At 43.3% G+C, this 15,734-nt stretch overlaps 2 protein-coding genes and 1 long non-coding RNA gene across 7 annotated transcripts in view; all 3 read left to right on the forward strand.

The window, feature by feature from the left end:
- Positions 1-15,734, forward strand: part of LOC308580547 (uncharacterized protein) — a 147,209-nt gene that overhangs the window by 107,865 nt on the left and 23,610 nt on the right. The window lies entirely within an intron of this gene.
- Positions 1-15,734, forward strand: part of LOC308581287 — a 196,492-nt gene that overhangs the window by 62,482 nt on the left and 118,276 nt on the right. The gene's annotated exons all lie outside the window — the stretch shown is intronic.
- Positions 366-11,306, forward strand: LOC308580553 (uncharacterized protein). 2 transcript variants are annotated; one of them, XR_014004830.1, is made up of 3 exons: positions 366-672; positions 8,138-10,394; positions 10,735-11,306. XR_014004830.1 is itself a non-coding variant. In XM_081182370.1 (2 exons), the coding sequence occupies exons 1-2, from the start codon at positions 417-419 to the stop codon at positions 9,886-9,888; spliced, it is 2,007 nt and encodes a 668-aa protein (XP_081038496.1). In that variant the 5' UTR covers positions 366-416; the 3' UTR covers positions 9,889-11,306. The 2 variants fall into 2 exon arrangements, 1 of the variants encoding a protein (XP_081038496.1); XM_081182370.1 differs by having other exon boundaries at positions 8,138-11,306.

Consider the following 15,734-nt stretch of genomic DNA (forward strand, 5'->3'; position numbering starts at 1 on the left):
CTTCCCCTCTCACTGGGCTGCAGAGGAGGAAACGGATGGGTTTGAAGGCTCTTCCTGCCTCTCTCCCCTGAAGCAACAGGAGCAAAGGGTGTTTGCAGGGCAGGAGGGCAGAGGAGGGGGCAGCGAGGGCGGAGGGAGCAGTGGGCGGATCCCCCGCCTCTCCCAGGGGGTCCAGATGCAAGCAAGGGGCTTCCTTCTTCTCCATGCAAGGGCCACCCATGTATTCAGAGCAGTCCTTTGCAGATTAACTCTTAAGTTCCATGGGATCTACTCTCAGGCCACAAATGTGCGTACCTTGCCAGCCTTAGGAAGCGAGGCGGGACAGGCAGGTGAAAGGAATTGCCAAAGGTGTTTGAAAATGGGTGGGGGCTCTTGGGAAGGGGGTGCCCAGTTGGGGCTTCTCCAGGGGCAGCGGAATGTCTTGGGCAGGAGAATCCCTGCAGGGGCTCTCAGACTCCCTTGGCTTCTTCTTCCCTCCCTCCCAGGAAGCTGCAACTTTCTCTGGATTCTGCGCTCTTCAGGAAGCTGAACCTGCAAACCTCGCTGAGACTGAACCTGCAACCCTGGCCAGGATGGAAGGAGGAAGATGGACGGTTGACCTGGTCAGGCTGTCTCCCGCATCCCTCCCCACAACCTCTGAGCATTCCCTCCCAGGACCCTTGGAGAAATCTGGTGAGTTCAAGGGGAGAGGAGATGGGGAGAGGGATAGATGGATGGTGGAGGGAGAAAGAGGAAAAGATGGAGAGGAGACAAATGGAAGGAGGTTCCTGAACATAAGAAGGAAGGTGTGAGGCCTTCTCCAAAGCAGCTCTTTGTTTCTTGAATCCCTTTCATAAAGTACAGTGGTACCTCGGGTTACATACGCTTCAGGTTACAGACTCCGCTAACCCAGAAATAGTACCCCTGGTTAAGAACTTTGCTTCAGGATGAGAACAAAAAACGTGCGGCAGTAGCAGGAGGCTGCATTAGCTAAAGTGGTGCTTCAGGTTAAGAACAGTTTCATGTTAAGAACAGACCTCCGGAACGAATTAAGTACTTAACCTGAGGTACCACTGTAGTGGGGGGCAGATTTTCTTCCTCCAGGATTTTAAATCTTAGGAGTTACAGTGGTACCTTGGTACACAAACATAATAGGTTCCGGAAGACTTCCAAAACCAAAGCGTTTCAAAACCAAGGCGTGCTTTCCCATAGAAAGTAATGCAAAATGGATTACCGTATTTTTCGTCCCATAGGACGCACCTAGTTTTTTGGGGGGGAAATAAAGGAAAATTTCCCCCCTTTATTTCCCCCCCCAAAGCAGGTCGGGGAAACCGAACCAGGTCCAGGAACAGCGGGATGGCGGCGCTGTGCCTCCCTGCTGTCCCCCGAGCTTGTGGGGCTGGCCGATGTCTGTCCAGCGTGAGGGGCGCTCTGCCTTAGGGCGTCCCTCGCGCTGGGCGGCAGGCTGCTATCCTCAGCCTAGACATCCCTGCCGGACCTCCCGTAGGGCTCCCCATGCTGCGGATGTCTTCCTGAAGCCTGGAGAGCGAGAGGGGTCGGTGCGCACCAACCCCTCTCGCTCTCCAAGCTTCAGCGAAAGCATGCATTCGCCCCATAGGACACACCCAGATTTCCCCTTCATTTTTGGAGGGGAAAAAGTGGGTCCTATAGGGCAAAAAATACGGTAATCCGTTCCAGACTTTTAAAAACAACCCCTAAAACAGCAATTTAACATGAATTTTACTATCTAACAAGACCATTGATCCATAAAATGAAAGCAGTAATCAATGTTCTGTACCATAAAATAAAGAAGACAGTATTGTTGATGATAAAAATTAAAATTAAAAAAGAAGCCACAATCAAAAATGAAAAAGCCACACAAACAAAAATGCAAAAAGTAGGAAAAAACTAAAGCACCAAATGTCACCTCAGAACACTACAACCAGAAACAGCTTGAATATTGATGGGCTGGGGGCTTAAATCAGCTGTGCAAGGGAACAAATGGGATGAAAAAAGCTTTAATTACAATGGGAGGGGGGACTTAAAATAGCTGCTCAAGGATACAAGTGGGATGGAAAAAAACCTTAATTTTGATGGGGGGGGGACACTTAAATTTGCTGTGCAACAGTAAAAATGGAAGCTCTTCGGTTTCCGAGGAAAAGTTCAAAAACAGGAGCCCCTATTTCTGGGTTTGCAAATGATGAATCAACAGAAGCGTAGTCAATCTATGGACTTCCCTTTTTTTGAAATATTTTTATTGGTTTTTACAACTGCAAGTTTATATCAAATACATTTATATAATCAATTCCTGAGATTCTCTGAATCACATGACTTCGCTCCATCCATTTCATGGGTCCTGATAGTACCGTATTTTTTGCTCCATAAGGCGCACCGGACCATAAGACGCACCTAGTTTTCAGAGGAGGAAAACAGGGGGAAAATATTCTGAATCAAATGTTGTACTAAACTATTTAATAAACTACTGGTATATCAGATACAGATAGGTAGCCGTGTTGGTCTGCCATAGTCAAAATAAAAAAATTCCTTCCAGTAGCACCTTAAAGACCAACAAAGTTAGTTCTTGGTATGAGCTTTCGTGTGCATGCACACTTCTTCAGATACATGATTTTGGTATATCAGAGTCAGACTAAGAGGGACAGGAGCTGTATGTTTGTTTAGTGTGCAGGCTCAAGGAGCCAGCGGATCAGCTGAGACGCGGGGAATTTGCGTAATTTCCCCCTCTCCCTCATCCTCTGCCCTGCAGTCTCCAGCAGCCTTCCTTTTTTACTTCCTGGTTTTCACTGCGCTGGTGGCTCAGAGCTCGAGGTTGGTTTTGTTTTGTTTTTGCTGCTGGTTGCTTAAATTTTATCCTTCCCGATCCTTCCCCTCCTGTGTCCTGCCGTCCCTCTGCAGCCTCATTGCTCCGTTTAGGGAGCGGGCGGACCTTCTGCAGCTATTGCTGGCTGCGCACCACTTTTAAAAGTGCCTGCTGGCTTTGAATCACCTGTCTCCCTTTACTATTTTACCTAAGGTATTTGCCCTGTGCCTGGGTTTTTTTCCATTTAACAGTTTGCAGCCTTTTCGTTCTGTTGCTTATTTTGAGGCAGGATAGATTTGAGCAAGTGATCAGGACTTGGATTGCAGGGGATTCGCCATTAGCTGTGTAAAAGCGCTCCTCCTTGCAGCCTTCTACTTTGTTTGTACACGTGGCTACTGGTATCAGGTACAGTTTGAGTAATGAACAGCCACTGGCAGCGATAGAATGGAGCATAAAAAAGGAGTAGGGGCACTGGGACCCAGACAATGCTCAAATCTATCCTGCCTCAAAACAAGCTGCAGAAGTAAAAAGCACGCTCCCCTGCCCCTCATCCCGTGCGTTCCCCAGCCTTTTTTTTTTTTTTTTTGCTTCCTGGTTTTCACTGCGCTCGTTAGCAAAGTGATGTCTCTACTTTTTCATTATATACCATTTCCCAAAATGATACTGTTATCTTACATGACCACCACATATAGCAAAAGGTGCCCGCTTCTTTACATTTCCAGCAGATATTTGAACTTACTCTATACGTTTTAGATAACTTACTAGGAGTCAAATACCACCAGTACATCATTTTCATGTAGTTTTCTTTCAATGAACAGCAAGCTGTGAATTTCAGATTTGTTTTCCAAAGCCTCTCCCAATCTGCCATTTGTATGTTATGTCCTAAGTCCCTTTCCCAAGAACTAAGAGTTCTTTTTGAAATTGTGATGTCTCATAACTAAAACCTTTCTTTTTGTCTATCTTAAAGATATCGTTTAGTTGATGGTACTGTAACCAGTCAGGTACAGCTTCCCTTATCTCTTCAAAATCGTTTAATTTCAGTTGGTTTTCAACTGCAGTTAACACCTCTCTGTAAGTCGGCCAATTACTTCTCATATTCAATTTTTTTCAGAGATATTGCTTCCAAGGGGGAAAGCCACCAGGGTGTTTTTTACTGAAGCAAATTTTTATACTTCTCCCATACCCTAAACATTGGTTTTCTTACTATATGATTCTGAAAAGCTCTATGCACCTTGGCCTTTTCCTACCATAAATATGCATGCTATACATTATTTGTGTCCTTCCAGATCTAAAATACAGTATCTGTGTTTTCTAATGTAATCCATTCCCGGTTCTAGCAGATACAGGATGCTTCATAATAAAGTTTCAAATCCGGCAGGGTGAAACCTCCTCTCTCTCTTACATCTGTTAATAATTTATTTTTTATACTTGGTTTCGTCCCTTGTCTGATAAACCTAGATATATCTTCTTGCCATTTTTCAAAGCATCCTGTGTTGCCTATTGCCTGGACTGCTTAGAATAAAAATAACATTTTTGGCAATACATTCATTTTTATTACTGATATTCCACCCCAAAATGATAAATTCATTCTTCCCCATATCTCTAAAGCTCTTTTTATTTCTTTCCACTCATTCTTGTAATTGTCCTTAAAAATATTAATATTCTTAGCTGTCAAACAGATATCCCAGTATTTGACTTTGTTATGTATAACTAACTCTGTTTTCTGTTGTAATTTCTTTTGGTCTTGCTCCATTGTGTTTTTTACCAAAAACTTAGAATCATAGAATCATAGAGTTGGAATAGACCACAAGGGCCATCGAGTCCAACCCCCTGCCAAGCAGGAAACACCATCAAAGCACTCCTGACATATGGTTGTCAAGCCTCTGCTTAAAGACCTCCAAAGCAGGAGACTCCACCACACTCCTTGGCAGCAAATTCCACTGTCGTACAGTTCTTACTGTCAGGAAGTTCTTCCTAATGTTTAGGTGGAATCTTCTTTCTTGTAGTTTGGATCCATTGCTCCATGTCTGCTTCTCTGGAGCAGCAGAAAACAACATTTCTCCCTCCTCTATATGACATCCTTTTATATATTTGAACATGGCTATCATATCACCCCTTAACCTCCTCTTCTCCAGGCTAAACATGCCCAGCTCCCTTAGCCGTTCCTCACAAGGCATCGTTTCCAGGCCTTTGACCATTTTGGTTGCCCTCCTCTGGACACGTTCCAGTTTGTCAGTGTCCTTCTTGAACTGTGGTGCCCAGAACTGGACACAGTACTCCAGGTGAGGTCTGACCAGAGCAGAATACAGTGGCACTATTACTTCCTTTGATCTAGATGCTATACTATTGATGCAGCCCAGAATTGCATTGGCTTTTTTAGCTGCCGCGTCACACTGTTGGCTCATGTCAAGTTTGTGGTCAACCAAGACTCCTAGATCCTTTTCACATGTACTGCTCTCAAGCCAGGTGTCACCCATCTTGTATTTGTGCCTCTCAATTTTTTTGCCCAAGTGCAAAACTTTACATTTCTCCCTGTTAAGGCTCATCTTGTTTGTTTTGGCCCAGTTCTCTAATCTGTCAAGGTCGTTTTGAAGTGTGATCCTGTCCTCTGGGGTGTTAGCCACCCCTCCCAGTTTGGTGTCATCTGCAAATTTGATCAGGATGCCCTTGAGTCCATCATCCAAGTCGTTGATAAAGATGTTGAATAAGACCGGGTCCAAGACAGAACCCTGTGGCACCCCACTAGTCACTCTTCTCCAGGATGAAGAGGAACCATTGATGAGCACCCTTTGGGTTCGGTCAGTCAGCCAGTTACAAATCCACTGAGTGGTAGCATAGTCAAGACCGCATTTTACCAGCTTCTTTACAAGAATATCATGGGGCACCTTGTCGAATGCCTTGCTGAAATCAAGGTAGGCTACATCCACTGTGTTCCCTTCATCTACCAGGCTTGTAATTCTGTCAAAAAACGAGATCAGGTTAGTCTGACATGACTTATTTTTCAGAAATCCATGCTGACTATTGGTGATCACAGCATTCCTTTCTAGGTGCTCACAGACTGTTTGCTTAATGATCTGCTCCAGAATCTTCCCTGGTATTGATGTCAGACTGACTGGGCGATAATTATTTGGGTCCTCTCTTTCCCCCTTTTTGAAAACAGGGACAACATTTGCCCTCCTCCAGTCTGCCGGGACTTCGCCTGTTCTCCAGGAATTCTCAAAGATGACTGCCAGTGGTTCTGAGATCACATCTGCCAGTTCTTTTAATACTCTTGGATGCAGTTCATCTGGCCCTGGAGACTTGAATACATCTAAACTAGCCAAGTATTCTTGTACTATCTCCTTAGTTATTCTGGGCTGTGTTTCCTCTGCTGAATCATTTGCTCCAAATTCTTCAGGTCGGGCATTGTTTTCTTTATCGGAGAAGACTGAGGCAAACAAGGCATTGGGGAGTCTTATTCTTGTTTAGTTTAAAGCCCCCGGCCTGCCCGAAGTCCTGCATCTTTTCTACCACCTTCGGTGGAGTATTTATGGAATCCTTCACTGTAATTACAAGGTGAACTGTGAAAGCTTTTAATTTATATGCTTTATTTTCTACTGTTATTCCTGTAATTAATTTCTCCACTTTGTCTCCCTTGCCAGGGCTTATAATACCAAAATAAATAATAATGGTCATAGGGGATATCCTTGTCTTGTCCCCTTCCTTATTTTACACTTTTCTGTTATCACCATATTAACAATCAGCATAGACTGTTGGTAGAAATAAATTGCATCAATTCCTCTCCCAAATGCTTCCTCAAAATTCATTTTTTCTTTTATCTTTTTCATAAAAGCCCATGAAACATTATCAAAAGCCTTTTCAGCATCTATAAACATTAAGCCCGCTTTTTTCTCAATTTTTACTTCCAAGTATTGAATAATATCAATTATATTCCTTATATTTGTCGGGATTCAAGCCTATATGAGTAGTAACTGGCAACTCTCCAGGCACCCGACTTGATCTCCTGTTAACCTCCCTGTCTGCATTCCTCAGCGAGATCCAGGCAGAGGTCGCGATAGGCGATCCTTCTTAGTGTGAGAAGAACACCCCCCCCTCTTTCTTGCCCCCCCAGCAGGGAAAAGAGATAGACAGAAACGTATTTACATGCCTTTATTTCTGTCTTTGCAGCATTACAAAAAACATGACTGCTCTCTTCAAGCTCCAGCAGTCGAATGACAAACACTTCCTGTACTTCCTGTACAGCTCATATTACACTCTGAGCTAATTCCGGTGCTTCACACTGAATTGACTGTCCCTCTGTTTCCCACGGACAGTCCCAACATCATGTGATGTTTTCAAGCTAGCATCTCACAGCTGCATTGCTTCTATATCGTAACAATATTTTCCTTCATCTGACGTCCTGGTAGAAAGCAGGCCTGATTGTGCTGAATTTTTTCTGCTAAAACACCTTTCATTCTATTGCCCAAAATATGAGCAATACTCTAAATGGAGTATTTTTCTCGCCTTTTAGTTCAATAATTATTGATTTGTGGCCCGAAAGTGTTCTTAGTTGTATTTCTGCATTTTTAATCTATGGAATTCCATCCTACAGGAATGATGGCCAACAATTTGGATAGCTTGAAAAAAGAGGATTAGACTGACGTCTCTGCTCTGCCCTCGTGGTCCTAGGCAATTATGCTTCTTAATACTAGTTCCTGGAAAGCACAGGAAGGCAGAGGGCTCTTGTACTCAAATCCGGCTTGCTGGTTTCCCACAGGCATCTAGCTGGCCACTGTGAGAACAGGATCCTGGACTAGGTGGGCCTTTCCCCAATCAAGCAAGCTCTTCTTATGTTCTAATACAGGCATCCCAAAACTTGGCCCTCCAGATGTTTTGGGACTACAACTCCCATCATCCCTAGCTAACTGGACCAGTGGTCAGGGATGATGGGAATTGTAGTCCCAAAACATCTGGAGGATGTTTGGGGATACTAATATATTGGAATATTTTTACAGTTACATGTGGCAAAGTAACACTTCAGTTTTCTTAGTCATAGGAGAGACTGCTACTCGAACCTGTGATCATTTCCTCCCTGGAAAAAGAGAAATACAGAGATGTGTCTAAGAAGCCAATTCCACCATAGATTATAAAATAATGCAGTTTATTAAGTGTGAATGGAATGACCATGTGTTGTTCTTGCCATTATCTGCATTCCTAAAAGTCTGGAACATAGATAGGACAGTGGAGAAAGGAGACAGTGTTAAAATAGGAGAAGGTGCATATTGCGATTGACGTGTGTTCAGTTCCTTTCTTGCAAGTCTTAACAGGATTCTCTTCCCCTTCCTCCCCATTCCCAAACAGGTGAGGAAGATGATGGCCAGAATTCTATGGAGCCATCTGTGAATTCATTGGGAAGAACAAAAAAACAGTTTAAATGCCTGGAACGTGGGATGTGCTTTAGTCACAGTGGAAGACTGAGGACACATCAACGAATCCACATAGAGGAGAAACCATTTAAATGTACTGACTATCGAAAGAGCTTCAGGGACAATGGAACTCTTAGAAAACATCAAGGAACTCACACAGGGGAGAAACCATTTGAATGTATTGAATGTGGAAAGAGCTTCGGTAAAAATGGAGCACTAAGAACACACCAACGAACTCACACGGGGGGAAAACCATTTGAATGTACTGAATGTGGAAAGTGCTTCAGTCGATATGGAACACTTAGAATGCACGAACGAACTCACACAGAGGAGAAACCATTTAAATGTATTGAATGTGGAAACAGCTTCAGTCAAAATGGAAACCTTAGAATACATCAACGAACTCACACAGGGGAAAAACCATTTGAATGTACTGAATGTGGAAAGTGCTTCAGTCGATATGGAACACTTATAATACACCAACGAACTCACACGGGGGAGAAACCATTTGCATGTATTGAATGTGGAAAGAGCTTCAGTCAATATGGAGCACTTAAAATACACCAACGAACTCACACGGGGGAGAAACCATTGAAATGTATTGAATGTGGAAAGGGCTTCAGTGAAAGTGGAGCACTTAGAAGACATGTACAAACTCACATAGAAGAGAAACCTTTTAAATGTATTGCATGTGGAAAGGGCTTCAGTAAGAGTGGAGACCTTAGAATACACCAAGGAACTCACATGGGGGAGAAACCATTTAAATGTATTGAATGTGGAAAGAGCTTCTGTAGAAGTGGGACACTTAGAAGACATCAACGAACTCACACAGAGGAGAAACAATTTAAATGTATTGAATGTGGAAAGAGCTTCAGTAGAAGTGAACACCTTAGAAGACATCAACTAACTCACACGGGGGAGAAACCTTTTAAATGTATTGAATGTGGAAATAGCTTCAGTCAAAGTGGAGCACTTAGAATACACCAACGAACTCACACGGGGGAGAAACCATTTAAATGTTTTGAATGTGGAAAGAGCTTCAGTAGAAGTGGACACCTTAGAGTACACCAACGAACTCACACGGGGGAGAAACCATTTGCATGTATTGAATGTGGAAACAGCTTCAGTCAAAATAGATACCTTAGAATACATCAACGAACTCACACGGGGGAGAAACCATTTAAATGTTTTGAATGTGGAAAGTGCTTCAGTGAAAGTGGAGCACTTAGAAGACACCAACAAACTCACACGGGGGAGAAACCATTTGCATGTATTGAATGTGGAAACAGCTTCAGTCAAAATGAATACCTTAGAATACATCAACGAACTCACACGGGGGAGAAACCATTTAAATGTATTGAATGTGGAAAGAGTTTCAGTAGAAGTGGACACCTTAGAATACATCAACGAACTCACACGGGGGAGAAACCATTTGAATGTATTGAATGTGGAAAGAGCTTCAGTCAAAATGTAATACTTAGAAGACATCTACAAACTCACATAGAGGAGAAACCATTTAAATGTATTGAATGTGGAAAGAGCTTCAGTAAAAGTGGACACCTTAGAATACACCAGCGAACTCACACGGGGGAGAAACCATTTAAATGTACTGAATGTGGAAAAAGCTTCAACAGGAAGGATAAACTTACATTACATTGTCAAACTCACACAGCGGAGAAGCTTTAGTCAATATGGAACCTTAGGAAATATCCACTAATTTACATGGGGAGGTTTTAATACAGTGGTACCTCGGGTTACGTACTTAATTTGTTCTGGAGGTGTATTCTTAACCTGAAACTATTCTTAACCTGAAGCACCACTTTAGCTATTCGGGCCTCCTGCTGCCACCACGCCACGACCACACGATTTCCATTCTTATCCTGAAACAAAGTTCTTAACCCGAGGTACTATTTCTGGGTTAGCACTGTCTGTAACCTGAAGCTTATGTAGCCTGAAGCATATGTAACCCGAGGTACCACTGTATAGTACTTTCTAGAGCAGTTTCTCAACCTGTGGGCCCCCAGATGTTGCTGAACTGCAACTCCCATCACCCCTAGCTAGCAAGGCCAGAGCTCAGGGATGATGGGAGTTGTAGTCCAACAACATCTGGGGACCCACAAGTTGAGAACCGCTGCTCTAGAAGGTTTTCTGTTGTAATTATTAGATTGTCTGCGAAGGCTCCGACCTTATAGGCCAGGGGTCTGCAACCTTTAAGACAAAAAGAGCCACTAGGACCCGTTTCCGAAGAAAAACAACAACTGAGAGCCGCAAAACCATTGCGACATTTAAAGCATGCGCGCCGCTGCCCTCTGATCTGACAGTGGGCGGGAAGGTGACGTTGGGACGGTGCGTGACTAACGCACGCACCGCCCCCATGCGACGTCACAGCCAGTACAGCGCCCGCCACAGTGGGGAGTGTCGGGGCGCACAATGCGCCTCCTCCCCTCGCTAGTATCCGCCCCGGAGCCGCGGCAAAGGTGTAAAAGAGCCACATGCGGCTCCGGAGCCGCAGGTTGCAGACCCCTGTTATAGGCCCTTTGTCAAACTTTAATTCCTTCTATTCTAGGGTCTTCTCTTATTGCTTTCAAATACACTTCCAGAAGTGTGATAAAGAGGAGAGGAGAAAGAGGGCAGCCCTGTCTTGTTCCCTTAGAGATATTAAAAGCTTCTGATGTTTCACCATTTATAATTAGTCTGACCTGTTGGGAATTATAAATCGCTTTTATACCACTACATATTTTCTCACCCAAACTCATCATTTCCAAAGTGTTTTGCATGAATGCCCCCAAAACATGATCCAATGCTTTCTCCGCATCCACCAAGATCTTGGCTGCCTTTTTATCTGCTCTCATTTCTAGGTATACTATTGTATCTACTGCCAATCTTATGTTGCTGTAAATTTGTCTTGGTCTATAAATCTTAATTTACTCTAAATTGGGTCCATATTTCAGTATCAATGTAATTAGGGCCTCTTGTCATTATTCTGGCACTTGTCCTCCTTCTAAAATTTTGTTCATTATTTTTTCTAACATTGGTAATATGATCTCTTCCAATTTTTTGTAATTCATTAAAGAAATGCCATCCGCACCAGGGACTTTACCATTCTTAGAAGTCACAATTCCTTCTTTTATTTCATTAATATTAATAGGGGAATTTAAGTATTTCTATTCTTTCTCTTATTTTTGTGGCAGTCAACCACAAAGAATCTTGAGGCAGGTTACAAATTTATTCCAGTTCAGTCTTTGGTTATTGACATTTCTATCCCACAACCCTATCCACCTAGCAGACTGCCTCTCTCCCCTGCCCCTACAAGCCCATCAGTAAAATTTTCTGCAGAGACACTGGGGATTGTTCCATGACAGTTCTCACTTGCTGACAATGCAGAAGGAGCCCCCCTTGGTGCACCCAGGAGAGACCAGATGTTGGTTGTAGTTTGTTGTTGTTTAGTCGTTTAGTTGCTGTCACCATCTGCAGTGATCATGGAGCCCAAGAAAGTAAAATCTCTCACTGCCTCCATTTCTTCCCCTTCTATTTGCCAGGAGGTGATGGGACCAGTGGCCATGATCTTCGTTTTTTGATGTTGAGCTTCAGACCATATTTTGCGCTCTCCTCTCTCACCCTCATTAAGAAGTAGATAGGTAGCCGTGTTGGTCTGCCATAGTCAAAATAAAAAAAATTCCTTCCAGTAGCACCTTAAAGACCAACTAAGTTAGTTCTTGGTATGAGCTTTCGTGTGCATGCACACTTCTTCAGATACACTGAAACAGAAGTTGCCAGATCCTTCTATATAGTGAGAAGGTGGGGAGGGGTGTTACTCAGAAGGGTGGTGGGAATGGGAGATAGGCAGATAGCTGGGAGAGCCTGTTGACGACTCTTAACGACTGTAATAGGTCTTACAGGAAAAGGCAAGGGGTGAGGAGGTGAGAAATGGTTTAGTCATGTATAGTGAGATAAGAATCCAATGTCTTTGTTCAGCCCAGGTTTTTCCATGGTTTTAAGTTTGGTAATGAGTTGTAAGAAGTTAATTCCTCCTCACTTTCTGCCATCAAGGTTGTGTCATCTGCATATCTGAGGTTGTTGATATTTCTTCCGGCAATCTTAATTCCGGCTTGGGATTCATCCAGTCCAGCCTTTCGCCTGATGAATTCTGCATATAAGTTAAATAAGCAGGAAGACAATAAACAGCCTTGCCATACTCCTTTCCCATTTTTGAACCAATCAGTTGTTCCATATCCAGTTCTAACTGTAGCTTCTTGTCCCACATAGAGATTTCTCAGGAGACAGATGAGGTGATCAGGCACTCCCATTTCTTTAAGAACTTGCCATAGTTTTCTGTGGTCGACACAGTCAAAGTGTTTGCATAGTCAATGAAGCAGAAGTAGATGTCTTTCTGGAACTCTCTAGCTTTCTCCATAATCCAGCGCATGTTTGCAATTTGGTCTCTGGTTCCTCTGCCTCTTCTAAATCCAGCTTGCACTTCTGGGAGTTCTCGGTCCACATACTGCTTGAGCCTACCTTGTAGAATTTTAAGCATAACCTTGCTAGCGTGTGAAATGAGTGCAATTGTGCGGTAGTTGGAGCATTCTTTGTCAGTGACCTTCTTTGGGATTGGGATGTAGACTGATCTTCTCCAATCCTCTGGCCACTGCTGAGTTTTCCAAACTTGCTGGCATATTGAGTGTAGCACCTTAACAGCATCATCTTTTAAAATTTTAAATAGTTCAGCTGGAATACCATCACTTCCACTGGCCTTGTTATTTACAGTGCTTTCTAAGGCCCATTTGACTTCACTCTCCAGGATGTCTGGCTCAAGGTCAGCAACCACACTACCTGGGGTGTATGAGCCATCCATATCTTTCTGGTATAATTCCTCTGTGTATTCTTGCCACCTCTTCTTGATGTCTTCTGCTTCTGTTAGGTCTTTTCCACTTTTGTCCTTTATTATGGTAATCTTTGAATAAAATGTTCCTTTCATATCTCCAATTTTCTTGAACAGCTCTCTAGTTTTTCCCATTCTATTGTTTTCCTCTATTTCTTTGCATTGCTCGTTTAAGAAGGCTTTCTTGTCGCTCCTTGCTATTTTTTGGAAATCTGCATTCAATTTCCTGTATCTTTCACTATCTCCCTCGCATTTTGCTTGCCTTCTCTCCCCCACTATTTGTAAGGCTTCGTTGGACAGCCACTTTGCTTTCTTGCATTTCTTTTTCATTGGGATGGTTTTCGTTGCTGCCTCCTGTATAATGTTGCAAGCCTCCACCCATAGTTCTTCAGGCACTCTGTCCAGCAAATCTAAATCCTTAAACCTGTTCCTCACTTCCACTGTGTATTCATAAGGGATTTGAAGCTGATGATCTGAGCCACAGTCAGCTCCAGGTTTTGTTTTTGTATAGAGCTTCTCCATCTTTGGCTGCAGAGAATATAATCAATCTGATTTCGATGCTTCCACCCAGTACGGCTTTCGCTACTCTTTTGTTGACTATGAGGGCCACTCCATTTCTTTTACAGGATTCTTGCCCACAGTAGTAGATATGATAGTCATCCGAACTAAATTCGCCCTTTCCCGTCCATTTTAGTTCACTGATGCCCAGGATGTCAATATTTATTCTTGCCATCTCATTTTTGACCACATCCAACTTACCCAGGTTCATGGTTCTTACATTCCAGGTTCCTATGCAATATTTTTCTTTACAGCATTGGGCTTTCCTTTTGCTTCCAGGCATATCCGCAACTGAGCGTGAAAATTAAGCTAATGTGCGCATCCCAGCCTTGCTCCTGACCGTACAAAGAGTTCTTCTCCCAACTTCTGCTTCATCAGCTCTGGATCTACTTGTACTTGTCCTCTGCTCTTCCCCAGTAGCATGTTGGACACCTTCCGACCTGAGGGGCTCATCTTCCAGTGTCATAACTTTTATATGCCTGTTGTCTTTGTCCATGGAGTTTTCTTGGCAGGGATACTGGAGTGGCTTGCCGGTTTCTCCTCCAGGTGGAACACGTTTGGTCAAAACTCTCCACTATGACCTGTCTATCTTGGGTGCCCTGCTCGGCATAGTTCATAGCTTCTCTGAGTTATTCAAGCCCCTTTGCCACGGCAAGGCAGTGATCCATGAAGGGGTTGTAGTTACATCTATACATAGTGCATAGCCTTTGACCCTCCATAGAGAAATGGGGAGGAATGAGGAGCCTGAATAGCTGAACAGAAGGAAAGGTACCCTGGTAAAGCTTCTGTCGATTCTTGAGGGGGCTTTGTATCATTTAACTTCAAAATGTGGGAAATGTTTGTGGGGCCTCCCCCTCCCCCTGTTGCTTCTGATGAGTGGGGCCCTGGATATCTGCCCCAAACATTTGCCTTGATGGTAGCAGGATGGGAGAAGTCAAGTGCCCAGAATAAAAAAAGGGAAAGTATTTTCTGCATCTTTTCTTGAACGAAATGGGATGTTTGAAACCTCAGACTAAGTTCATGTTGACAGTATCAAAACTGTTATTCATAACCCAGTTAATATATTTATTACTGCTGATATAAAGAGTCTATCCTTCAGAGAAATAAGGTGATTTTGCATACAATATAATGCTGTCCCAAACAAACACTTTAACCAGAAAAACTTGCCTTCTGGGAGGTGGGGCAAGATGCTGAAGGAATCTATACTATCTGGGGTGGGGGGAGCTCAGTGTGAAGCAGGTTCTGGAGGAATTTTACCCTTATGCTTTTCATATAACCAGTTATCCAGTTAATCAGTTATCAATATATTCACATATAACCAGAGAGTTTTACAGTGATTTTATAAACCATGTTTGAATCATGAAAGCTTCTGCTTAGCTTAACAGCAAATTGCCTAAATCTGCAAAGTTTAGATGAACTCTGTCCCAGTGCTTTCTTGCTCTCTACGAGAGGGGAAGCGATAAATCAGGAGATGCTGGTACATCTCCCCCCACCCCCAGGACTAAGTCTGTACATGAAACAGGAAGGTGCTAACCGCAAATGTCCTTAAATGAACAGATGGTCGTTGGGGAGTAGCAGTCAGAGTTCCTCCTTGCCTTAAGTTTCTATTCTGCACCGATAAAATCTGTGGGAAAGGTTGGCAGACGTACAGACTGAGAAAAGCAGAAGTTGGGAGAAGAACTCTTTGTACGGTCAGGAGCAAGTTACAGATAGGTAGCCGTGTTGGTCTGCCATAGTCAAAATAAAAAAATTCCTTCCAGTGGCACCTTAAAGACCAACTAAGTTAGTTCTTGGTATGAGCTTTTGTCTGAAGAAGTGTTCATGCACACGAAAGCTCATACCAAGAACTAACTTAGTTGGTCTTTAAGGTGCCACTGGAAGGAATTTTTTTATTTTGGTCAGGAGCAAGGCTGGGATGCGTGCATTAGCTTAATTTTCGCTGTTGTCTGCAAATGTATCTGATTATGTCATGATCTGTGATGTATTCACTCAGGTATATAACCCCAGAGCGACAGAGCTCGGGGCCCAGTCTTTTGGAAAAGATTCCAACTGGGAAAATTATTGCTCAGCAATAAACCTCACCTTCTTTTTCTCC

Source organism: Podarcis bocagei, assembly GCF_964188305.1.
Source record: "Podarcis bocagei genome assembly, chromosome: 2".
NCBI lineage: Eukaryota > Metazoa > Chordata > Lepidosauria > Squamata > Lacertidae > Podarcis > Podarcis bocagei.

What these genes read in the sequence shown, in the direction of transcription:
- LOC308580553 (XM_081182370.1), top strand. Translation starts at nt 417, where the DNA reads ATGTCTTGGGCAGGAGAATCCCTGCAGGGGCTCTCAGACTCCCTTGGC. An exon ending in AGGACCCTTGGAGAAATCTG is followed by an intron (nt 673 to 8,137) that starts GTGAGTTCAAGG and finishes ATTCCCAAACAG; the next exon opens with GTGAGGAAGATGATGGCCAG.